At 45.2% G+C, this 26,377-nt stretch overlaps 1 protein-coding gene across 1 annotated transcript; it reads right to left on the bottom strand.

The window, feature by feature from the left end:
- Positions 1-2,565: 2,565 nt before the first annotated feature.
- RAE1 (ribonucleic acid export 1) lies at positions 2,566-21,987 on the bottom strand. Its single transcript, XM_082670658.1, has 12 exons — positions 21,835-21,987; positions 18,491-18,587; positions 17,809-17,913; positions 16,691-16,783; positions 12,665-12,751; positions 11,603-11,689; positions 11,065-11,136; positions 9,923-10,030; positions 7,512-7,618; positions 7,352-7,427; positions 6,571-6,765; positions 2,566-3,504 (listed from the first exon to the last, which is right to left on the bottom strand). The coding sequence occupies exons 2-12, from the start codon at positions 18,578-18,580 to the stop codon at positions 3,418-3,420; spliced, it is 1,107 nt and encodes a 368-aa protein (XP_082526784.1). The 5' UTR covers positions 18,581-18,587; positions 21,835-21,987; the 3' UTR covers positions 2,566-3,417.
- Between the last annotated feature and the right edge of the window lie 4,390 nt (positions 21,988-26,377).

Genomic DNA, 26,377 nt, shown 5'->3' with positions numbered 1-26,377 from the left:
ATGTTCCTATATGCATTCCAGGTTCATTTCTTACAGAGCCCGTCCTTAAAAGGAAACTCAAGTTTTGAATAAAAAAAAGTATCCCTCCACTCTACCAAGTAGCCTAGAACACATGGAATAATGTCACCTTTACAGAATTTTCCAGCGAGGTATGTTTGTACCTTGAAGACGATTTTCAGGTGTACGTTTTAACTTCCATTGTATTATTTCCTGTCTCATTTTCATTGCTTTATTTTCACTGTATTATTTTCTATGGTTACTTTCTACAATACCTTGGGCAAGAGATATTAGTTTTCCATATCCTGAAATTTTTTCTCTAAATTTATGGCAGCAACAAATTCATTTTTGAAAGGTAACTATGTTTTCAAGAAGTGGATCGATTTAAAGAAAAATCAGTAAATACCAGTGGAAGCGGTGGCTCAGCCTGCCTGGGAAGCTGCACTGACACCCGCTGTCCAGCGCAGGGCCCCGCCTCTGAGGAGCTCCTCCCCTGCTGGAACTGCCACTTCTCTGGAAGGACTGCAATCCCTCACTGCAGGGAGTCGGGCACACACATAGTTCCACCCAACGCAACCCCTGCATCCTCTTGTCCAGGGCTGGTGACAGATGAAGCCGCCCGTAAAGCAGCCCTGGGCAGGGAGGGTTCGGAAGGCCCCCCTGCCTGAGCGGGATTCTCCCAGGCAGGCTCAGACGCAGGCCTGCAGACCTGCACTCACACACGGAGAACCACAGTGCCCTGCCATTTCCAGGATCTGCCCCTCTGAACCTGGGGTCAGACCAAACTAACAGGATCAGAGAGGTGCTCCTCCCTGTACTCAAGCTTGGGAAAAACCGTAAGGACACCTTGTCCAGCATCTTTTTTTTTTTTGGCTGCACCGTGAGGCACGCAGGATCTCAGTTCCCTGACCAAGGATCAAACCCACGCCCCCTGCAATGGAAGCGCGGAGTCTTAACCACTGGACCGCCATGGAGGTCCTGAGCAGCATCTTAATATGATCATGTCCACAATTAATCAAGAAAGTTATGTTATAAATAGGGATGAGAAGAAGCCTAACAAAACCAAGTGGAAAACTGAATGGAAACAAAATGTTAACTGTAGAATCTAGGTGGTAGATATATGGCCGCTACAAATCTCCAACTCCTCTGTATGTTTGAAAGTTTTCCTTAAAAATGTTGAAAGAAAAGTAAGTGAAAACAAAACTTGTCTTCTCCATGAGGTTTACATATTCCACCTTCAGCAAAAGCAGGAACTCTTATTTTGAACTGGGTGTAAATTTTTAATGGCAGTATGACTTGACACTTATTAAAGCACAGTCAAGATTACACTTGTATCTTTCCAAACTAGAAGATGCCATCAAATTTACGACTACCTATTGAGCACCTGCTGTATGCAACATACAGTACTGGTGCCTGCAGGGATGAGGATGCTGAAGTTGGAGAGTTCCTCAGACTTCGCATACCTTTTAGGAAACATGAGAACAAGCATCTTAAGTTTAATGACTTCAACAAATATTTACAGGTTCATCATTAGAAAAAATACAGCAGACTTTTATGTTCTGGGTTCTAGGCCGACAGAGAACTGAGCCTGTCTCCCAGCAAGGAGCTTACTTTACTCCTGGTTTCTGGCAGCCCCAAGTCCAACCCTGGACTTAAGCAAATGTTTTAAATTTGCCAATTAGAAAAACTATCCCCTTGGTGATGTGACAAGGCCCAGTCTTGGAAAAGAATACTCTAAAAGGCTCATGACTTAAGACTCACTATTTTGTGGTCATTTTCAACCATAGCCAGCCACTAGCTTGTAAAAAAAGAGTAACAAAACTGCGGCTAGGGCTTCCCTAGTGGCGCAGTGGTTGAGAGTCCGCCTGCTGACGCAGGGGACATGGGTTCATGCCCCGGTCCGGGAAGATCCCACATGCCGCGGAGCGGCTGGGCCCGTGAGTCATGGTCGCTGAGCCTGCGCGTCCGGAGCCTGTGCTCCGCAACGGGAGAGGCCCGCATACCGCAAAAAAAAAAAAATAACTGCGGCTAAACTAAAAGTGATCCATCTATTCTCACCTCCAACGAACGTTGGCTACTGAAATAGCCTGAGCTTGGCTAGAGCTTGGCTCTCCTCATGGCAATCTTTCCTACTCGCCGTCTGCCGATACAGAGAGATCGCAGAGCTGCAGGGCTGATTCATAAAGGGAAGGAAAAAGTTAGCTGTAAACAGTTAACCTGAATATTAAGACTTTTCTAGTGCACTTGCCTTTCCCTCTCTCTCAAAAAAATAAAAGAAAAAAACAACCAACCCAAAACAAAACTTTTCAGACCAAAAGAACCAGAGAGTTAATGGTCTGAATTCATCTGTGATCTGACTACCAAAGAATTTAAACCATTGAGTGCTGGCAATGTCTTTCAGTAGAAAACTTTATTTTGTCTTTTAAGAGTAGGCAAACATGTCTTACAGTATTATCAATACCAGAGCTCCACACTCAGGAAGTTAATTTACACACCAGCCCCGAAGAGTAAAGCAGAAAAAGCATTCGGGATTGCAGGGCAAAAACACAACAGACTCTCATTTCAGATACTTACCGATCAGGAATTTTGAACTACATGAAATAAAAAAGCAACACCTCAAACCTATGGCTACTGGGGGCACCAGCTCCAAGTACTTCCCAGGCAGGGTACCTGGGTTCTAACTTGAAGGCCACACATGCATCACCCACTTGGGCTTTGCCCACAAAGGCCTGTCACTCAGAACACGAACACCCCTGTTCCAGTCACCAGGACATCTGCCCTGCAGAACTGAAAAGCACTGGAATGTCCAAGACAGGAATGAAGGAAGCAAAAGAAAAACACATTCAAACTCTGCCCACCAATGCTTGGAGAGACTGCTGCTAGACAATCCACACAGCAGAAATACTCCCAGCTCAGGGGTTCCTCTCTCCAAAGGGGCAAAATTTCTGCATTTCCCACAGGGCATCTGCAATCACAAATCAAAACCCAATGATGATGCTGAGCAGGGCAACCACTTCAGAGCTTACGGGGTGGGCAAGGGGAGAGACGGACAAAGGGAGCTTAGTAGACAATCTTCTAAATATTTTATTACAAAATACAGTACAGGGCTCGTAGAATGTTTCCCAATGTTCTCTAATACATACACTGCTGAATGAAGCACTGCAAAATACCTGGCAGTTGCCCACATGAATCTAAGATCTTAGAGTTACAGACAAAACCTGTAACCGGCAGTGGAATGGAGAGATGGACAGTCACCGTGGCCGCCAGGCTCCTGACTGCTGAACAATGACATCGTTTTCTTCAGGGGTTGAAATCCACATCCATGGCTGACAACCCACTGAAAGCTGGGACCCAAATTCGTACAGAGATGAGGCAGAGTGGAGAGAAGACAACTCTGGACAACCCACAAGTCTCCAGCCACTACTTCTTATTCCTGGGCTTTAGCTCTTCGGCTGCGTTACGTAGGAAAATGTAATTTTTCTTTTGGGGGTTATAAAATTCATGTCCCTAAAGGGGAAAAAAAACAGTACCTTAAAAATTGATTAAAAATCCGGTTAGCATTTTGTGGGCACTTTTAACATGCCAAGTCTTGTGCTCCATGCATGATGTGTAATCTCTCTGGAGGAATAAAACAGGTAAATGGAGAGAAATAAAAGTCAAATGTTAAACAAAAACTTTAATCCTCAGAGTAAAGGTTAAGGACTTGGTGGAAATGTCTTCAATGTGCCCCTTAGAAGGATGATCTTCTACATATTTATCTTTTCAGCACTGAGACTTTTGTCAACCTTCCACCGCTTTAATGCCAAGATGACTCCCCCTCAGTGAGCACAGCCTGGGGAGGGGAGGATGGCGGAGGATGAGCTGGAGGTTTCTCAGCACAGGAGACTTCTGGTCTGTGACGTCACAGGGAGCGGGGCAAGTCCCAGGATGCGCCATCGCAGACGCGGAGGGAGGTGAAGTGCAGGTGTCAGCGTGTCTGCTTGCGCCTGTGCTGAGGAGGAAGCGGGGCTGTGTGACACTGGGGGAGTCGGAAGCACCGAGCTCAGGCCAGGCTAGAAAGGGCTGTGAACAAGCTGAGGCCTGTGAAAACTGTCCCACAGGGAAAAGGAATGGCAGCCACAAAGCTAAGTGACAATGACAGGACTTATGTTTCAGGAAGACAGCAGAGTGGTGTGGGTAAGACAGATGAGTGGAAACCCGAGGTAACCAAAAGGCCTGGAACAGGGAGGTGGGAAGCGCCTCTGGGTGCGTTCTGCCTCCTGCAGTGCAACGATATGCTTTATTCTCACTCCTTGACAGTTACGCCAAGATAGTTCTAGAAGTTCTGCTCACCCAATGACCATTAAGTCTCATCGTAATACACAAAGTGCAGCTTTTCGGAACAGTTACGCTCAAGCAACAAGCTAATAATATTAATCATATGTGGGGATAACTGTCCTTCAACTAAGAACAATGGAAAATTCGTAAGCAACTTTAAGTTAAAAGATTATAATTTAAGTGTTCCACGGTTGACATTAATTGCTCAGATGAATTAATTCTGAGTGGCATTCAAAGCGATGAGCTTTGATTTGACACTGCTTACAATTTACAATTATTTTTTCAACGCCTGAAACACACAGAGCCATGAGTGTGATGTGAGTTAAACATGGAGTTTTAATGTGGCGGCAGGCTGAGCAGGTGAAGAAGCGGAGATCCATCGAAGAGGTCCACAGGGAAACTGAGGCCTCAGGCCACAATCTGGGTCCAACCCCAGCCAGGCAGAACCAAAAAAGCACACACTTTGCAAAACTGAGTGCGTGGCTTCCACAAGTGAATGGATAAACAAACTGTGATACATCCAGATACCATGAAATACTACTCAGTAAAAACAAACTAGTGACACAAGAGCAAAAAAGAGTACACAGTATATGAAGCCGCCTATATAAAATTCTAGAAAACCGCAAATCCCCTATAATGACAAAAAGCAGATCACTGTGTGCATGAAGGAAAGGATTACAAGGACACAGAGACTTCTGGGGGAGACACAAGTGTATGTTATCTTGACTGTGGCGAAGGTTTCCTGGGTATATACACAGATGCTGAAACTGATCAAGCTACACTTTAAATGTGTGCAATTTACTGCCTTTCAATTACAACTCAGTAAAGTTGCTGGAAAAAAAAGGCAGCTATGCGGCTCACATAAGCAAACGCTCAGAGAGAGTGCGCCTCCCACAGGCCTGAGCAGGCATCACAACACTGCGCTGAGCGGGCGAGATGTACCGCAGGTGAAGTGGACAGAGCTCCGTGACTGCCCAGCTCTTCTGAGAAAGAGAACCCAAGGCGACTCCAAGACCGACACCCCACTGCCCAGGAGGTGTCTGCCTCAAAGAGGAACGAACACAGGAGAAGCAGCAAGCGGGAGGGTACAGCGGGGGCGGAATCCACCAGATTTTGATCTCCTAGGTTAAGGTGCTTAGGGGGTAGCCAGGGGCGGACATCCCGTTGGGACTGGAACACCGGAAGAAGTGGGGAGCGAGGTCAGGAGCCAAGTTAGACATGAAAGAGTCACCTGCTTAGGCTGGAAGAGCTGCTGCTTCGTGAATGCAGACGCGCCTCGAGGACCCGAAGGAGAACCACAGAAAAAGGCCTGCGTACAAGAGGTGGGCAGAGAGCAGAAGCCACCAGAGATGGCAAGGAGCAGACAGGAGTAGGAAGACAACATACAACGGAAAGCTCAGAGAAACCAAGGGGAGGGCTTTGTGAAGGAAAGAGGAAGGGATGGACCGGTGCCCAGCACAGACAGCAAGGAAGCTTCTGGACTGGACAAGAAGAAAGGCAGCAAGAACCTGACTACAGTCCAGGAAACTGAGGAGGAGACAGAGGCGGGGGAACAAAGAGGGCAGGGGGTCACCACTCTGGACAAGTTTAACAGAAGGGAAACGAGGCTTCTTAACACTTGTGTTAGAAGAGACGGTGTGCCTACAGACGGGGGAACGAGACAGGGGACAGGTAGAGAAGAACGAAGGGGGGAGGGGGAGAGGGAGAGGGAGAGAGATGTGTGCTGTGTGTTGTGTGTGTCTCGGGGAAGGGAGGGGGGCAGGGCCAGGGAAGACAGACACGTTGTGGATGTGAACAAGGAAGACACTACGGCTATGGAGCCCAAGTACCCAGGTCTGCTCTCTTTACCATCACACTGGGATGACTCCAAAACACAGCCAGGACCCTGTCAGTCCCTAACTTCCCTCCTCCCCACACAGCAAACAAGCAAAGGGCCAATGCCTCTGGTGGAAGCCCCACGGCCTTGCTGAGCCCTCTTCACTCTCGCCCAACAACCCCTGGCATCACTGGATGACTGGACCCCCCAGAGTGGCGGCCGCTGGGTTTACAGTGACCAAACACTTGACGTGGGCACGTTCTCAGAGAAAGGATGGGAGGGAGGCCCTGCTGTTCCCTTTGCAGTCAGGTGACGGTGACATGCCATTTGCAGACACACAGCGTGTCTGTGGAGGCCTTGCGACTGAAGCCCAGGCCTTCCGACTCCAGAGCCTGGCTCTGCTGCCTGAAGGGGCCCAACGCAGGGTTGGGAATTCTCACCTTTGACCAGTCGTAGCTGGAAGCATATGCAAATATGTTTCCATTGTGATTGAAGCAGCAAGCCGAGATCGGTTGATCTAACTGTTCCGAAGTTTTTAGTTTTGTTCTGGCATCTTTGTCCCAAAAGCTGAATCTACCATCAGATCCCACAGTTGCAAGGGTGCCATGAACAGGATGGAACGCAATTCCATTCACCTACAAATGATGGATAGGTACAATGAGAAGCAGAGGCAGAGGAGGGAGGAGAAATCAGGTTCTCGCCAATGCAGACTTCCTGGTTCAGTCAGGACACAAAATGGAACAGACCGTCAGTTCAGCAGAGCTGGCGGCCCGCTGACGACAAGAGAAACTAGCCCCACTTCCTGAACCAATCGGCAGCCCAGGACTGAATCTCGTCTCTTGTTCAAAACACGAGTCAGCAGAGGTTAATAAGTATGTAAGCTAGTGACACCAAGGAGCGAACCTCAGGAAAATGCCTTTTTCTTTTTCAGCAAACAGCAATTTCTCGGTTTTAGCTAAGTGTATCAACTGTCTACCAGCACTCATACAGGTGGAAGTCGCTCCCCAAAACTCCTAAGCCTGCATTCAGAAACAGAGAGAACGAAGACGGTCAATATGTTCATAAAAACAGAAAACTGAAACCTCTCACGTAAGCCATTTATCTCTGCACGCGAACACACACAATGACAGTGATCTTTTCTGACCCCATAATGACTCAGCTACCCACCTCCAAGTCTAGTTTCTAGACACATTCTCAGGGTTACAGTTTCTAAAAACGTACCGCGTAAATGTCCTGAGGAGCTGAAGTGTTGGTTCCGTTAGATCGATGACATTTAAAGGTGAAGTTATCTTTGGCACTGAAAAACAAAGGCCCAACTTAGTTTTCCTTTTTAAAAAAAAGCCTCAAGTGAAAATCTTCAAGCTGATCAGGCCTCACTTACGGATTCGGGGGGTTGATGTAGTGAATGGCAACTCTCCCCTCAATGCTTCCCAGGGCAAAACCTGTCGGCTTGTTCTGTTTGTCTTTAAAAATAGCCACACATCGATGCTACAGTTGGGGGGAAAAAGTATATCATCACAATGGAAGCTGTAACATTCCATAACTAACGTGACTGTACACAGCTTTTACCCCATTTTCGGGTTTTGAAAGAACCAGAAACAGTATTTCTCAAATACGGTAAAGAAGATAATTTCTACTCCTCCAGTGAGCGTTATTTTCCTTTTACTCAGCCACATGATTTTATGAATAAACCTCGGACCAAGTGCTTCCATCCAGGCACCGTTCTCCCTCTGCCACCCTAAAGGCCCTGCTGTCACTGCAGCGTGGCACGCGGCCCTCAGAGCCCCGCCAGGTCCTATTCTGCCACCCTGAAGGCCTTGCTGTCACTGCAGCAGGGCACGCGGCCCTCAGAGCCCCACCAGGTCCTTTTCTGGTGCTGGCCCCCTGGTGGGTCGGGAGAACATGTCACTTTGATTCACAGCCCACCACTGACTAGGTGAGTGCCCTCCAGCAAGTCACCCAACGTTCCAGAGCCTCTGCGTCCCCAACTGGAAAAGGGAAGTAGTGCCTGCCTGTGGAGCACGGGGGACCAAGGGTCAAGCACACAGTGGACGCGGCCAGGAATTTCTAAACCGTGAATAAGCTATGCAAAAGCCAGACACTACACTCGATACAACGCTGAGTTTGAGGGCCCAAAGGAGGGTTTCCTGGACTCCACAGAAGATCCCACAGGAACAGCCCACGGCCCAGCCTCCAGGGGTAAAGGAGCACAGATCCACATTCTTATTGTCAATCAAGAAGAGGTGCATTAAAATGTGGACGCAGGGAAGGAGAGAAATGAACAGATCTGAAACCACATACAGGGTAGAAGTGAGCTTGGTGGTTGATGACATGGGAGAGGAGGAGAGGAGGGAGAGTGAATCAAGGACGACTCCTGATTTCTGGCTTAGACAGCTAAGGGGCGGAGGTGCAGAGCACACAGGGAAGAGCAGGCTGGGGTGGTGGGGAGGGGCAGGTAAAGACTGCTCACTCGGCACACACAGAATGCCTTCTATTCAGGCCTGGCTGCAGGTGCCAGGAATGAGGCAGCAACAAACACAAAATCCCTGCTCTCACTGAGTCTGTGCTCTGGTCAAAAAAACAAGATGAGTAAAATCTACACGTATGTATATATAAGACACACACACGTATCTCTCTATATATAGCCTGGGGAGAATGAGCAGGGAGGATCCTGAGAAGAGGTAACATGATCTGCAGAAAGTGGTCCTGGGTTTGGCATGGGATGCTCTGGGGCTGAGACATGAGGAGGATGCAAAGGAGCTGCCAGACTGTGGGTGTCCTTGTCAGGAGCACAGAGGCAAGGCCTGCTGGGGATCCAAGTCTCCAGCCCACAAGGCGTACCTAAGCAACAGCAACGGCCGGCAGATGTAGAGGAGCCAGTGGCCAAGGGCAGATGCCTGGGGAACCTCAACATGCAGCAAGAAGCAGCAAGGAAGACAAAGCAGCAACCAGAGAGGCAGGACGCAAGAGGCTGGCATTACAGAAACCAAGGAGAGGTTTAAGAATATGTGATAAGAACAGCAGTGAATGCTGCTGCCACGGTAAGATGAGGGTTGATGAGTACCCACTGGAGCTACTGATTAGAAAGCCATCACTGGCCATGCCAGAAACAGTTTCAGCGGAGTAACGGGGGCAGAAGTCTCAAAGGAGGGTGAGAGATGAATGGGACGTAAGGGAACCAAGGAAGCTCACGTAAGACACTTACTTGACTTCAAAGGGAAAAAGGGACGGAGGTGGCAGAGGATGTGGGGGTCAGAAGAAGCTTGTTTCCTAGGATTGGACTTGAGCCTGGTTCAGTGCCAATGAAGTACAAGAAGAGGGGAGATGAGATATAGGAGAGAGGCAGGTGGTTGATAACCTAAGGCTCCTGAGAAGGCTCACCTAACAGCTGGGAAAAGGCAGGGAAGATGCAGGTGTAGCCAGAGTTCTAGATGCAGCAGGAGGAAGATGGGGAAGTTCCCAACCATCAGCTTCTATGTTCTCGGAGGGAGCGTCCAGGGGTCTGAAGAGAGTGAAGGAGATCTAAGAATCCGTGGCAGGTGAAGACCAAGCTAAAGACGGAGGCTGTGGATTCACAATGGAACCGATCCACCGAGGTGTGCACCCATTCAGCAACATGCAGCGCACCCGGGGGATGTTTGCAGAAGATGGTATTTACTCACTAAATATTTGTGTTTAAATTCACCCCCTTTTGAATGTCGGAAAGTACAACGATTTCCATATGTGGCCACATGGCCAGATTGCCTGCGACAAGTGCTAAACATGAGCTTCTTGATTTGACTTGTGACTCACCTGATGTTTCAGTGGAGATTCTATCCTCCTGAATTCAGAAGGTTGATTCTCTAACTGATAGACAATCAGTCCCCTCTCTGCAGTTGCCACCACGGCCATAGGATATATCTGGGAAACAGGGTAAAGCAGAGACATGCTTAAAGTGGACTGTACTCTTTTTTATACCAAAGTATTAGATCAATTTTTTTTAGAGTCGCAAAAAGTAAGCCTGAATTTTTTTTCAAGCTTAACAGTTCAATGATATTATCACATTTCAAGGTAACCTAGAGAAATCATATTTGAAAGTAGAACATTCATATCTTTTTAAAAGACTCATTTTTTATAACTACAAAGTATACATTTAGAAAATGTACTGAGAAATAGAGAAGAAATGAACATCACCTCTCTCACCCCATCAAATGATAACTGTTGTTAGCATTATGGTATGTTAACCCCCGTCTTTTTTCCTGAACATTATACAGGTGTGTATATGCATGTTTCTGTATAATGCTGATCCTTCACTCAAAGCACGTTTAGTGAGCACCGCCCCACACATTTTCCACAGAACACTAGCAGTGGCCACGTATCTAACATTCCCTCAATGAACCCACAACAGGGTTCACTTAACCATGTCTGTCTTGTTGGCCCACTGGGTCACTTCCCATGTTTTCCTATATTATAGGAAACAAAAAACATCTGCATCTTTGCTTTTCTCATGATAAATCCCTACAAGTGGAATTACTGGGCAGTTGGTATAAAACTTCAACTCATTGCTAACCAACAGAGAAGTTCTTTACTTTCTATCCCGCTCACTCAGAGACAGTCACCAAAGCTCTAGCACCACACCACAAAGTTACTGCCAGTCTTCCTACAGCCACACAGTGCATGTCATTCTGGGGACAGCATGGCATGTGGCTATCTGCGTATGTTCATACAAGTGACTAAAAAAATGCGACATCTAGTTTTCTGTAATTCTGGAACATATGCAGCACAAAAATCTACAGATTTAAGATGACTGAGACAATCCAAACTACATCCCACATCTATTCCTAAAGTTTGAAGGGTTTTTACGTTACCCTCTGATTGCAAGATATCATAAGGTAAGAAGTGTCTTTTTTTTTTTTTTAAAGGAAATAATTATCATTAAGTTAAAAATTCCTTACCATGTCAGCACAGTAACACCTTTCAGGGAGTTGTAAAACCATCATAGGATTTGATGATCGTGTATCCCAAAACTAAAAGACAAAAAAAAAAAAAAAAAAAAAAAACACAAAAACCCAATAAGTGACCATTCAGAGCTAAAGTCCAAATAGTGCAAGAATAAATGTCGGGCTTCCCTGGTGGCACAGTGGTTAAGAATCCACCTGCCAATGCAGGGGACACTGGTTCAATCCCTGGTCCAGGAAGATCCCACATGCCACGGAGCAACTAAGCCCGTATGCCACAACTACTGAGCCGGAGCGCCAGACCCGCGAGCCACAACTACTGAGCTCGTGTGCCACGACTACTGAAGCCCGTGGTCCGCCACAAAAGAAGCCACCGCAATGAGAAGCCCACGTACCGCAACGAAGAGTAGCCCCCGCGCAGCAACGAAGGCCCAATGCAGCCAAAAATAAAATTAATTAATTAATTTTAAAAAAATAAAATAAAATAAACGCCAATCTTGGTCAGGCCATGCAGTCCCTCAACAGTATATTATACCTTCAAAGTCTTATCCCAGCTCCCGGTCATCACACAGCTGTAGTTTGGTGCTTTGATCCAGTGTATAGTTTTAACAGGAGCATCGTGCTTTCAAGATAAAACCAAAATACACCAAGGTGAATGTAATAATATGCTACACAGCTTTGGTTCTGGAAATTCAAAGAGAAGGAACCTTAAATACTGAGGTCACACCAAACAGAAACCAAAGGATAGTTCAGCTCTTCCCCATGACCAAAACATTCAATGTAACATCAAGAGCATGTATCTACCTTCCATTCTAACAAAATTTAATTTGATTTTAACCATAATTAACTAGCATGTGAGAGTGAAAGGGGGAGATATTCAGGAGTAACTCATAGGGAACTCCACCACAGTTGTATCACTTAGATGACACGCATTCAGAGACTGAGGAGATGCTTCTAGCACACAGTACTGCAACCTCACGGTACGCAACACCTTCCTGAAAATGTCTCAGTGTCAAGAGGCTCTTCCTCACCAGGCCAGACCCTCTGGTTCCAGGTTCTCTCATCTTCCTCATTTCTGCTTTTCTTAGCAGTCTTCTCACAGAAGCTGCCTGCTGTCCCAAGCAGACCGTAAAAGCTCCTGGCGTGTGGAAGGGTCCCTCTTACTCACTGCTCTATCTCTACTCCTAAGGACAGTGCCTGGAGTACCACAGGCATTCATTCAGTACAGACCTGTCGAATGAATGTGTGACCAAATGCAGTTGGTACAAGGCAAGCCGCACACGGGTGTCAGAATGCTGAGGATGAGCTGTACCATTTACAGGTTTTAATGTCACTAGCTCCTTATTATGCCCTCCCCATCCACATACTACGAAGACCCATGAGAGAACAATTTATGAAACACTAGATAAAACGAGAATGTGTACAAGATTGGTGTCATTTTTGTGCTACAGAGGTTTCTGGTATATTTAAATCTAATTGATTTGGAATGGTCAAACTGCATCTTTCCTATAATAGAGAATTATTGTAATTAAGGGATCATCGCAACCCTGGGCACCAGCCTTGCCCAGCCTTCCTGCAGAGGGTAAGTTTTTACTACCTGTGCTATCTGTATCGCCTGGTTACTGTTGAGGTCCCACATTTTGGCAGTTTTATCACATGACGCCGTAAATACTTTGCTCCCATCCTAAAATAAAATAGAAAAAAATCCGACATTCTAAGAAAAATAAAACGTCTATATGAACATCTAGGTATCAGACTGAACACACCAAGGCAGGTTTTATTTTGCAATTTTAATTTTTCCAATTATTTGGGGGCCAGAGTATTGCAAGCTACAGTATCATATACAAAACACATTTTCTGCTCTTTTTAATTGTTAATTTTTTCTAAGAGATAATATGTAAAAAGGTTAAAAAAACTTGAACAGCATTTAGAATTATAGAGTGAAAACGAAGTCTCTCCTGACCCCAGCTCGCCACTCAGAGGCAGCCATAGCCACTGGCATGTCCTCCAAGAACAGCCTTTGTACATCCTGTATCAATGTGTATTACCTACCAGGAGCCACTTCAAAATTTTTTTATTTTCATCAATTTCAAGCCTTCACAAAAGTTGCAAGAATAATACAATGAATACCCATAAACCTATCACCTAGAGTCACCAATTGTAAACACTTTGCCACATTTACTGTATCTTTCTACCCCCCCATTCCCGCTCTGTACCACATGTACAATCATGATTATTTTTCAGCTCAGTATCTCATAGCATTCGAAAGTGCATGCAATAAAACTACACTAATTTATGATAGTCACTGGTCCAATGTAAACTATAGAATAGCTTAAAAAATTGGCAGTCACTGTAGAGCGGTTTTAAAATACTCACACACAGAACTCATAAAGTAGGTTAGTCAACATGGAGCACAAGGTAATCTAAAAACAAAAAGTACTGAGTTGAAAATTCTAGACCAGCTGTCAACAAATTTTTTTTCTTAAAGGGCCATATAGTAAATATTTTAGTCTTCGCAGGTCAAAAGGTCTCTGTTGCAACTCCTTAACTCTGCTGTTGTAGCTTGAAAGCAGCCATACACATTATGTAAATGAATGATGTGGCTGTGTTTCAAGAAAAGTTTATTCACAAAAATTGGTAATGGGTCAGATCTGGCCCATGGGCCACAATTTGCTGACCCCTGCCCTACAGTACTTCATTTCTGGTTCCACAGCTCAAAGATTTACCACTATCTTCCCCTAGCAAAAACTTCTTCCCATTTGCAGTCGCCAGTTCCCCATGTGAAAGAAGAGAGAAAACCTTCTTCCCTATTAATGAAGCTGTGAGGGCAACTCCACAAACCCTTGGAAAGACGATAATGTATGGAGAGGGATGCCCCGAGGCTGAGTGGAACACTGGCCCCTTAATCTCATAAAACGCCAGTCGTACCAGCTGCAGGATGCCAGGCCGCAGTGGACATACTGAGACAGAGGCCAGTCTATCTAACGGCTGGGGCACAGAAACGAGATTCCCAAGTGCTCTCGACTCATCTCCTCTCAGGTCCACCTGCTGTGGCCAGACTGACCGTCCTCAGACTGCCAGAGAATCACCCTCACCAAGTTTTGGCTTTTACGCCTCAAGCGTTAACTGTGGCTCTTCTGTGCTTCTGTGCCTTTCCACACCTGCCCTTCTCCCCCAGGCTAGCTCCTATTCCTGTACGCCCTGTGAGGGAGGCTGTTAAGTGCGTGGGCTCTGGAGCCAGGAAGGTCCAAGTCTGGGCTCAGCCTTTCACCCCCTATATTCCCTCAAACAAATCTCTTAACCACTTCCCACAGGTGCCCCGCTAGTCTTCACGTGGCTGAATCTAGCTGTCACTGATTTCCACTACCTGAAATCCTTCTGTTTCTCTATGTCGGTCTTAAGAGATCATGAGTTCCATAAGCACAGGATTTGCCTACCTCGCCTACTTTGACTTCCACTATATCCCAAGCGCTTAGCATACAATAGGTGCCAGACAATTATTTGAACTAAATAATGTTATTACCTGTTGTAAAACTATTATTATCGTCATCTTATAAGTGAAAAAACATACTCACAGAGATTAAATAACTTGGCAAAGTCAAAAAGTGGAGATACAGCCGAAATTTGAACCCAGGCCTGGAATGGATGAGACAATGCTCTAAAGCTATATAAGCGGATGGTTTACTTTTAAGATTCAGCTCAATTCTTGCCTCTTCTGTGGAGCATTCACAGCCCCCTTCCCAAACTTTATAGCTGCCTTCTGGGTTCTGTCTACCCAGCACAGCGCATCCTGCCTCTCTCAGAACTCAGCTCACTGAATAGGAACTCTTCATGTCTATGTCTCGATGCCTCCACTAGATGGCGCACAACTCTAATGGTGATGGAGAAAGGAAATAGGCGGTACACGTCTTTGTAAAAGCCAACAGCCTGCTCAGTACCATCCGAGCAACAGAATTCCGGTGTCAGTTAACTCTATTTCTTACCATACTTGATAAGAAACTTACAATTCTGATCTGTTAACTGATCAGTAAAGAAAGACAGGCAAAATAAATTAGAAATATTTAAAATCTATTCAAGTTGCTATTTTTCTACAGGTAAATTAAAACTATTATTAGTCTCATAATAACCCAATCAGACATGTCAGAAATACATTTTACAGGTAACAAAAATGCTTTAGAGAAGGCTGTCAGAGCTAATGATTAAAATGGGAGCAACTCTGGCTCCTTAACCATCTCAAAATGTTTATAAATAGTAGAATCATTTCCTATTTGAAAGCTAAGTAAGATCACACAAATGTACGGTGTGAGGAGTTTGCTATTTCTCATAAAGGTAAACATATATTACATATGACCCAGCAAGCCCACTATTAGATATTAATGCAAGAGGAATGAAAACTTATATTCACAGAAAATCCAATATACAAATGCTTATAGCAGCATTATTCGTAATGACCCAAAATGGGAAACAACCCAAATGTCCTTCAGCTGGTGGATGGTGAACAAAGAGTCATACATCCATACCATGGATTACTACTCAGCAATAAGGAAGACAAACTACTGCCAGAGACAACAACCTGGATGGACCTCAAATGCAGTGTGCTCAAAACAGCCCGATTCAAAGGGCTTCTGTTTATGACATTCTAGTAAAGGCAGAACCACAGGGACAGAAAACACATCAGTGGTTTCCAGGGACTGGGGGCTGAGGAGGATTTGACTACAAAGGGCAGGAGGATATCCTTGGGCTGATGGATCTCTTCTATATTTTGACCACAACTCTATGCATTTCTCAAAACTCACAGAATCATACACTAGAAAGGTTCAATTTTACTGTTTGCAACTCGCATCTAATAAAAAAAATTTGCATGAGCCTGAGGAGGGACCTTGAGGCTTAGCTTCCTCAGCACAGCTGCCCCAGACTCTCAGTCAGGCCCCTTTGTTTTCTCACTTCTGCAGGGTTCCGCCATCAGCAGAAGGGAGGAGAGAAAGGCTGGGATGTCGATCCTGGGCTCCTCCTGTAGGGAGGGGTGAGTCCTCCACAGCTGCAGCTCTTGCTGTGTGACTTCACCATCCCTGCTGGTTTCCTTGTAAATGGGACCTTCATTAAACTCCCCAATCACCCACCCACTCCCCCAAAAAGAAAAATAGCGAAGAGCTCAGAGCTGAATGAACTTGAGCGCACTTACCTACACTGCTGATGTTCAGGATTTGGGGGGAAAAAGATTTCCACAAAAGCAAACTATTTCAGAAGTTTAACAATGGAAAAGGATTGATTCTTTCCCTAGGACTTATTTTCTGGGACAGTAATTTCTAATTTTAAAACAACATAAGCTCATGGCACATGTAGAGGTAGGAAAGGCTTTAAAAAATTGTCTAGTCCCTTGCTCAAGGAAATATGTCAATAAATTAATGGATTTTTTAATGCAAGAAAAGCTTTCAGAGAGATTAAAGTTAACATGACTAAAGTTAACTGACTACATTATGAGTACCAATAAATTACTATATTTAAATTCAGAAACAGCACTTCTACAATGTGTACACATACTTGCTATTTGTGTTTCAGGTTATATAGAAACATATACATTTATATACACTCTGAAAACATGAAAAAACTGAATGCAACTTACATCACTCCAGCAGACATCTAGCACAGGCCCAGTGTGCATCTGTTGGGCTTTTGGAATAGTCTGTCCACTGTCTTGAACTTCCCAGCATCGAACCTATAATAATAAAACAAATTAACACAAACAGCCAATTAATGATACATTATATGCATTTTAAGCCCTTTGCTCCAAGCCATAATCAGATAAACATAAATTTACATTATAGACACTTTTTTCCGATCAAATGAACAAACGTAAAATGAATAGTACTTGGCGCCAGCACGGATAAGCTGAGACTTGTACTACTGGCAGATGTGTAAGTTGGTACAGCTCTTCTGGAGGATATTTATCTGAAATCCTTAAGTCTGTACCCTGTGTCTCAACTATTTCGGGACTTGAAGATTTCCCATGATGTACTTTACATGCGTTATCTGAATTAATCTCTACAACAGCTAAAGCTCTGTGAACTTAGTGTCATCTCCATCTCATGAAACAGGACACGAGGCTTAACTAAGATAACTGGCCCAGGTCCCATATCTAAGAGAGTGGCAAAGCCACTATGTGTTTATCCGATTAGGAATGCGGTTGAATGTTTCAAGATTACTCCAGCAGGCCACTTGCACTCCTTTGTGAAGTGCCTCTAAACACCCTTCGCCTATTTTTCCACCAGAGTTTTTATCTTTCTTTTCATATGCTATGATTTCTTTTTGCTAAGTATAGTGTCTGTGCAGGATTTATGCTATATCTAAAGGTGAAAAAACTTTAACATATGCCTGAAGAACATTTGCAGGATGCCTAGAAGGGAAATTTGTACATACCGTCATGGACAACTTTTATTTTCAATGAATACTACAGACCTGGGAATATACTTCAAGATACTGAACTAGAGTAGGAATTTTTGAATGCCGCATATGATCCTGCTTTCTTAACAAAAATCGGCACAAGAAGGGATGCCTGCCATTCAGACGGGTTCACACTCTAAACTCGGTGCTTAAAAAAAGCCATGAATAAGCCTGAACTCTCTGCTTCACTCACTTGGAGCAAAAAAAAAAAAAAAAACAACAACAAAACAGCTAACACTAACTGTGCCGATACAAAGAGATATGCCAGAGAGAACACGCAAACGTTTAAGGAGCACTTACATCGTTAGCCCACGACCCTGCAATAAGGAAGTTCCCGGGCAAGGCTGGCGGGCTAAAAGATAGACAACCAATGCTATCATCAGGAGAGGATGTTACTTCAATATCCTGGGGTGGAAAAAGTCCGTGTTAAAATGTATACATCGTCACAATTCAATTCAAAACTGCTTCTTTCTCACTAGCACCTCATGGTGGCCTTCCCTTGTGTCAAGAGCTAAGTGAATTAGACCTTTCTTACTTTGATAAAAAGGGGGAGTGTAACTAAGCCAGTGAAAGCACTGGTGCTGCTGGATTACAAGCAGCACCCTCAAAGGCAGGCCCACAACCATATTTCCCAGACGATGGCCCACCCGGTCACTCTTGCCCCGAAGTGCTCAATCACAGCATCACCTGCCTCCCTCCGCCACAGAAATTCTGAGTCAACAGTTGTGGGCTGGGCCCTAGGAACATGCAATTTTAACAGGCATCTCGAGTGATTCCAGTGATCAGGAATGTCAGGGGGAATAGGACACTCGTCCAGGGGACACACAGTTTCTCTGCTCCAGTATTTGAGAAAGCAGCCTGGACAAAATTTCAGAGTTTTCACCGCCAAAGGAGGCTCCCAAGCCATCTGGGTTTCTCTCGCTGTCACAAGCGTGGGGTCCCCTGCAGTGTCTCTACAAACCCATGAAGCCTTAGGCGGTACCTTCATAGGGTTGTGATTATCTGCGGCGGCGCTGCCAAACATGCTGGCTCCCCCAGTGCCAAACCCGGAGGCTGCTCCAAACAGGCTCATCTTGGCCCTAAAAAATAATGGGAAAAGTTAAGGACAGGTCCTCTCTTAAGTAATAAACATCACTGAGAGGCAAGATAAAGATAATTAAGTTATGGAAGGGAAATAGAGCGTAAATAAATAAATGGCTTGATGTCAGGCTTCTCTCTTCTGAAGAGGTCTAAATATGTGATAAGCAGAGTGCTTTTTAAAAATAAACTTTCTAGTTTAGAATAGTTTTTAATGGAAAATTCTTAAGACAGAAGAGTTCCCTGGGCTTCCCTGGTTGCTCAGTGGTTAAGAAGCCGCCTGCCAATGCAGGGGACACGGGTTCAATCCCTGGTCCAGGAAGATCCCACATGCTGCGGAGCAACTAAGCCCGTGCGCCACAACTACTGAGCCTGCGCTCTGGAGCCCACGTGCCACAACTGCTGAGCCCTCGTGCCTAGAGTCCGTGCTCCGCAACAAGAGAAGCCACCGCAATGAGAAGCCTGCACACTGCAACGAAGAGTAGCCCCCGCTCGCCACAACTTGAGAAAGCCCGCACACAGCAACAAAGACCCAATGCAGCCAAAAATAAATTAATTAAATAAATTTTTTTTTTTAAAAAAGAAGAGTTCCCATACACCCCACATCCAGTTTCCTTCTTAACTTTGTCACAATTAATTCACCAATATTGACACATTACAGCAGAGTATTTTTCAGTCACCAGGTAAAATATAAATTCGCTCATTTCTTTTCACACAGTTAGAGACACACTGCTGAGCACCAGGAACACAACTGGAAACCAGCAGAAGGCCCCATTCTTCCAGCTTCCCACTTAGTGACAGTTCACTGTCTTTGTACTAATTTCCGCACTCTGGATTAGGTCAATATCTCTGCATGAAGTTACTCAGAAAAACATCCAACCCTGGCAGCGATTGTAGGAGTTAAAAAAAGTAATCCAGGGCTTCCCTGGTGGCGCAGTGGTTGAGAGTCCGCCTGCCGATGCAGGGGACACGGGTTCGTTCCCCGGTCCAGGAAGGTCCCACATGCCACGGAGCGGCTGGGCCCGTGAGCCGTGGCCGCTGAGCCTGCGTGTCAGGAGCCTGTGCTCCGCAACGGGAGAGGCCACAACAGTGAGAGGCCCGCGGACCGCAAAAAAATAAAAATAAAAAAAAAGTAATCCATTTTGGTCTGCTTAAGTAGCAAAAGGTTTGGCATTATGTTTTGGACATTTGCCCAGCAAGAATCTCCCCACTTTGAGTTTTCTCCTGGGCACCACAGTCTAGTAGGCCCACCTGGGTTAGAACCATGCCTCTGCCACTCGCCAGAGCTGGGACCCTACTCTCACCAAGCCTCCTTTTCCCTATCCTGCAAACATAGAGAATATTAACAGCTTCTCCAGGGCTGTTCTGAGGATCAAATCAGATTATCTATGTAGAAAGCGCAGTGTCTAGTGCATAGTGGGTCATAAACAACTTTCCCTTTTTTCCTTCCAAGGAGAAAGTCTGTGTATTATAACTCTGATGCCTCACATACACTGATGCCACATTTTCAATTCTGTCATTGGTTAGTAAATTTTTACACCCAGAAGCCTACCATATCAGTAACCTCTCCCAAAGAAGGCTAGCAGCTGAGTGACAAAAGTGACTAACCCAATAACATACAGCTCATGTGACAGGAGATAACAACAGTAGCATCTCTTAAGAAGACAACATAGAATGGGAAAACTGTGAGGAGTCCTGGGGAGGTATTTGAATTTCCCGAGCTTTATGAAAAATAATCAAGTGTAGACCTACTAGGTCTATGAAAGCATTAGTATCTCAGAAAGCAACCTGTGCGAGGCCGTGGTGCTTGCTGACCACCTCTGCCTCAAATGTTTGAGATGTATTTGAAACACCAGTTAACTGCACAAGCACACAAAGGAATGAAGGGCTTCTGCAGTCAAGTCCAGGAACTACATATATGATTTGGGCACATTATTTAGCCTTCATTTTCTCACCTGTAAAAACAGACCCTGAAATCCACTTTACAGAGTTACGAAAACCAAGTGAGGTTGTACACACAGTGCCTGAAACGCCTGTCCCTTCCTCTCTTCAACCATCAAGTTGGGAGAGAGCATTTCTGCCATTAGGGACGAACTAAGGGAGAAGAACAAGGGCCATCGAGCATTAATCAGCCTACGTGGGCCACATGTTGTGCAGGACACCGAGAACCCTCTAGAAGTTCGGAAGACAAGCATACGTCTCGAAGCGCGCGCTCCTTCCCTCCTGGTTGCACCCCAGCTCTGATGGCTTCCTCTCTGCCCGTGAACAATGCAAGCTCCTCCCAGCCCTGGAGCATTCCTACCAGCTGTTCCTCCAGCCTGGGGTGATCCGCCCTCCCCCAAACCCCCAGCTGTCTCAGTGTGAATCTTCAGGTCCCACTTTAACAGGGGCCTCCTGCGAACTTTTGAGGGTGATGGAAACGGTCTAAAACCGCACTGTGATGATGTTTACACGACTCTATTAAACTTCCCCAAATCATCAAAATGTACACTTTAAACGGATTATTGTAAGTGACATTCAGTAAAGCTGTTAAAAGCATCTTCTTAAAGGAAGGCCCCTCCCAGAGGCTTCCCTGCCTTCCTAATGTAACACATTGGATCCTGCATCGCATCTCCGTCTTCTTCACAGCACCTGTCCCCATCTGGAACCTGTTGGCAGTCAGTCGCCTCCCCAGGAGAGTGCCAGCTCCACCACGGCAAAGAACAACCTGGACGCTCCCCCAAAACACACCTGGCCCTCAGCACAGCGCCTGGCGCTTCACAGATACTTGCCAGGGCACAGTGTGTGCACGTGGATACTGGACTACTTGGCGGAGGGAACAGAAACAAAGAACCAGTTTCAGAGAGAGAGAAATGCAACAAAGGAGATGAAACCGGTTACCACGGGGGAGACTAAAGGGGGATGGCCTTCCGCAGAAGAACGGTCCGGGAAGGTCAACGAGGTGGCGGCTTGTGTCTGATGAGAAGCCAGACGTGTGACGAGGAAGGGGAGAGGCAACAGAGGCTGCCATCCACTCTGTGACCCTTCCCGGTGCCTCGGTTTCCCCACGAGAAATACGAGGGGGTTAGACCGGAGGTGACCCGTAAGGCCCCTTGCAGCTCTGACGTCCCTCCCAGGGGCCACTAATGGAGTTCGCCAACAGTCCTGCTCGTGCCCCAGCACCTCGCGGCGGGCCGCACTCGCCCGGGAGGACCAGGCCTCTGCGGCGCCATGGCGGCGGGGAACGCGGGGAAGCGGCACGAGGCCTACCTGAGAGTCGCGCCGCGGAGGGAAGCCGGCGGCGGAGAGCGGAAAGAGCTCGGGAGCCTGCGACCCGGCTCGGGCGCGGAGGAGGCAGTAACCAGGTGACTGGAATCCCGGGAGCCTGAGGTCTTCTCACGCCGGTTGAGGAAACAGCCCTAATTACCGCGGAGACATTGCGCATGCGTCTCCGAGCCACTTCCTGTGTTGTCCGGAAGGCAGGGAAAGGAAGGAAAAGGCTCCTCCTCCCTGAAGGGAATCGCACATGCGCAGAAGCACTATTGACGCCAAGAAGAAGTCCTCGTGCCAGCAGTTTGCGGATTGGTCGAAAGTTGGTGTACCCGACGCAGCTGCGGAGCGACTGCTCTGATAAATCGGCGGCCCCGGCTGGTGAAGGTTAGTTAACAATTTTCTCTTGTGAATGACAAGTCTAGCAAAATTACGATTGCCGCCAGTTCTTAAGGCCATCCTTCGAGAAGCTGATGGGACGCTACCTGGTTTCCTGCCCTGGTCTCCCTATTTGCGACTGGGGTATCTTGAGCCAACTGGTCTCTTTGGACTTCAGTTTCCAGCTGTGAAATGGGGATAATAATGCCTAACTTACAGGGCTATTCTTAATTAGGTTCAAGTAAAAGTAACACATATGAAGGCCTTTTACTAAGTGTAAGGTTCCATAGGAATATTAAGGGGCTGTTATGACGCACACGTGCCAACTCCGAATATTTCAGCTGGTTGCTTTTTCCCCCTTTAAGAATGTCTGAAGGAAAAACAGAGGAAGGGATCTCCTGAGGTTGTGGTACATACACTGACCCTTCTCCTTTACTACTCACCGTGGGCTGCGTACCAAAAGCCTTGACATCTTCAGGGAGGCTGAGGATCCGCGGGACCTTGTTATAAAATGCAGTTTCAGAAGGTCCAGTGTGGGCCTGAGAACCTACATTTCTAGCAAACTCCCTGCTGAGGTTGCCAGGCCACGGACCGCAGTTGAGCACCGAGGATCTAGATGAGGTGTTTAGAATCACGTGGGGAAACTTTAAAAAAAAACTGATGCCTCACCCTCAGAGATTCTGATTTAGTTGTTCTGGGGTGGAACGAGGGAATTAATATTTTTTAAAAGCTCTCCGAGTGATTCTAAAATGCAGGCAACGTTCAGAACCTCTCGTCTAAATAATGATGATAATAGTAATAGCTCCTTTAAGCACTGGATACTCCATCTCCTGTAATTTCTTTACCAAATGGATCATCTCATAGCATCTCTCAACTCTCAAAGCCCTCTCAAAGCTCTCTCAGTGCTTATCATATTCTGTCTCATAAGATTGTGGGTGTATTTGCCTTGTCTAGCTTCCTAGATTTTAAACTTTGTGTCTTAAGCCCATGTATATAGCACCAAGCACAGTCTTACATATTTTGGTGTTTAATATTTGTCGAATTATATTTTCCATGCCCAAGGAATCTTCCAGAAGCCTCTGTTATGTACAATACTGGTTATTCAGCATGCTTAAAAAAAAATCTTTCTGTTGTTTAGGGGTATGTAATCGACAAGCTGGTTTTGCATATACCATCAGTGGAACAATGGTAGCAGCATGTGTACCCAAATATAACAGTAACACTCCCTGACTCTTTCTAAAGAGTGTTATTTCAAACCCACACTTGTTCTCACAATGACACTATAGGTTAGGTATTATCACTATTATCCCCATTTTACAGTTGATGAAATGAAGGCCAGGTTGTAACTTCTCCCAGCTACAGAGGCAGTGAGTAGAAGTGCAATTGGGATGCAAGCAGTCTGCCCCTCAAAATGTGACTTTAGAGATGGCAGTCTGTGGCTTCACCTCACTTTTTCCCTCAGAAACAAAAAGGAGGATCAAAACAATCTGTATCCATGGGTATGATTATTAAGCCAAAAGTCTAGGTGAAAATTTTTAAAAATAAAAAGTAAAATTAAATTTTGGTCATGGCTATTATTCACATTAGTATACCCTTCTGCAGTTTTTTACACAAGGGAGTATTTATGAATGACTACACAGTTTATATTCCATTTCTAGGTAAATAGAAACTGAATGTTTGTAATTTTAGTATCAGTTCCTTTTCATTTGAAGTGATCTTTAATTCTGTTATTTTAATTAAAAAGTCCTAATACGTTGTCTTAAGGTTTTGTAAATAGCTTGGTTGCAACGAAGCACACATTAAGTGTAGCTTTACAAGGAATTGGGGGCATCCAAAGATGACAATACAAAATGGGCTCCTGTCTACAAGTGTTCAGTCACACACAGAAATCCTCATGGTTTTCCCAACCTCTTGTTGTGTCCCAGACTCTTCCACCCCATTCCTGAAAACAAGGACTTGAATACATATATTTTAAGATCTTTATTGGAGTATAATTGCTTCACAATACTGTGTTAGTTTCTGTTGTACAACAAAGTGAATCAGCCATATGCATACATTATCCCCCTATCCCCTCCCTCTTAGGACGAATATATTTTAAATAAATGTCCATCCAAAACAGTGGAAGGATTTGAGAGAACATAGAGCTTCTGCCAGCAGAGGGAGACCTTGGCTTGTTTTTACAAGATTTTCTTGGGATACATAACCTTTAAATGGTGAACAGAAGTCCAAACAAATGTAATGTTTCTCAGTAGTTCACTACAAAAACATCCTGTTGAAAATACTGTTTAGTATACATGTACTTGTGGCTTAGCTTTGACAGCATCTATTCTTTTCAGCACCACTGAACAGGTATCTACATCAAACAGTTCAACTGAGACATTCATTAAGGGAAGTTATAGATAGAAATCCTGGAGTGTTTTTTGCCTATTTTGTAGAAAGTGCGATATGGGTTTCTTTTTTCATGAAATCATGACTTCTGAAATCAATCAGCATCATCAATGATGACGGTTAAATTTCCCAGAAACCTGGAGATATTACGAGAGCTTTTATTTTATGAGGGTGATTATGAACCCTTAAGGAAAAAACCAAGATTCTCTGAACATCTTTTCGTTGCACCAGTTTTTATTCACTATAATTATAAACAGACTCCAATCCAAATGTTCTTTCTTGATTAAAATTATGGAAATATTAAAAATAAATACAGATGGTAGAGATTGGAGCCTACCCGGGCTCTTTGGTGGGGCTAATGGCGGACTCTGGGAGGGCTCACGCCGAGGAGTACTTCCCAGAACTTCTGCTGCCAGTGTCCTTGTCCTCACGGTGACACACAGCCACCCCCCGCCTCTGCAGGAGACCCTCTAACACTAGCAGATGCTAAAGAGATTCAGGGACTTCCCTGGTGGCACAGTGGTTAAGAATCCGCCTGCCAATGCAGGGGACACAGGTTCGAGCCCTGGTCCAGGAAGATCCCACGTGCCACAAAGCAACTAAGCCCGCGAGCCACAACTACTGAGCCCACGCGCCTAGAGCCCATGCTCCTCAACAAGAGAAGCCACCGCAGTGAGAAGCCCAAGCACCGAAACAAAGAGTAGCCCCCGATTGTTGCAACTAGAGAAAGCCCGCGTGCAGCAATGAAGACCCAACGTAGCCGAAAGAGAGATTCAGAGGAAGGGAGAGATCTATATAGGTTAAAACTCATTATGAGAGACTTCTTAGAAAGCTCCTTCAAGAAATGGCTCAAAATGCGACATAGGGCTTCCCTGGTGGCGCAGTGGTTGAGAGTCCGCCTGCCGATGCAGGGGGCACGGGTTCGTGCCCTGGTCCGGGAGGATCCCACATGCTCCGTGAGCCATGGCCGCTGAGCCTGCGCTTCCTGAGCCTGTGCTCCGCAATGGGAGAGGCCACAGCAGTGAGAGGCCCACGTACCGCCAAAAAAAAAAGTGACATAGCATAGAGCTGCTCCAAGTGTAGCTAATGGAGTCAGTGTAGTCCTCAAATTGTTAGCTGTCCATGATAAATTCAGAAAATAAGATTAAGAATTTAGAAACTTTTATAGTTGATTATTTTATGTGTTGAATCTAATAAGTGACCTATAAAAAATAAACAAATAAATAATAAATACACATGGTAGAGGGGATGTCTGTTGTCAGTTGCCATTTTAAACAGCTGCCTATTTTACAGTAATACTCTTTAGAAACAAATCTTAAGAATGAGAATTCTAGCTGGGTCCCAAATAGCTACTAACATTAACTTTTCAGCTGCATCTGATAAAGACAGGGAGCAAAGCCAAACTCAGTGCATTTTGCTCTCCTCCCATTTTCATTTCCCAAATAAATGAAAATTATTTTAAGTAAATTTCCAAATATAAACTTGAAATGAATTATCCAAACTGAATGTATCTGCAAGCCTTCTTCAAATTTATTTTCAAATTTTAATGACTATTATAGAATTTTTTATTCCTTCCCATTTTGACAGTATATCCTAACCCAGACATTTTGTGGCTTAACCATATATTTCTAAGTTAGTATTTTTCTCCTTTGCAAAACTTGTCAAAATTCAATGATTATTAGCTGTTAAGGGAGGGAGTATGGCATAAATTCAAAGAAAAACGTGAGATTTATAAAATGTTTTTAGAATTTTCAATAGTCTCGCAAGTAAGTCAAAT

Source organism: Grampus griseus, assembly GCF_964374135.1.
Source record: "Grampus griseus genome assembly, chromosome: 14".
In the NCBI taxonomy this organism is placed as follows: domain Eukaryota; kingdom Metazoa; phylum Chordata; class Mammalia; order Artiodactyla; family Delphinidae; genus Grampus; species Grampus griseus.
This window is presented reverse-complemented; position numbering and strand designations above follow the sequence as displayed.

Bases quoted from the DNA above. Each gene is read 5' to 3' on its own strand.
- RAE1 (XM_082670658.1), bottom strand. From the start codon at position 18,580: ATGAGCCTGTTTGGAGCAGCCTCCGGGTTTGGCACTGGGGGAGCCAGC. The intron at 6,766-7,351 runs GTACGTTTTTAG...CATCATTTGTAG, and splicing joins CTCCTCAGGACATTTACGCG to GTGAATGGAATTGCGTTCCA. The intron at 3,505-6,570 runs GTGAGAATTCCC...TTTCCCCTTTAG, and splicing joins CCAGCTACGACTGGTCAAAG to GGACATGAATTTTATAACCC.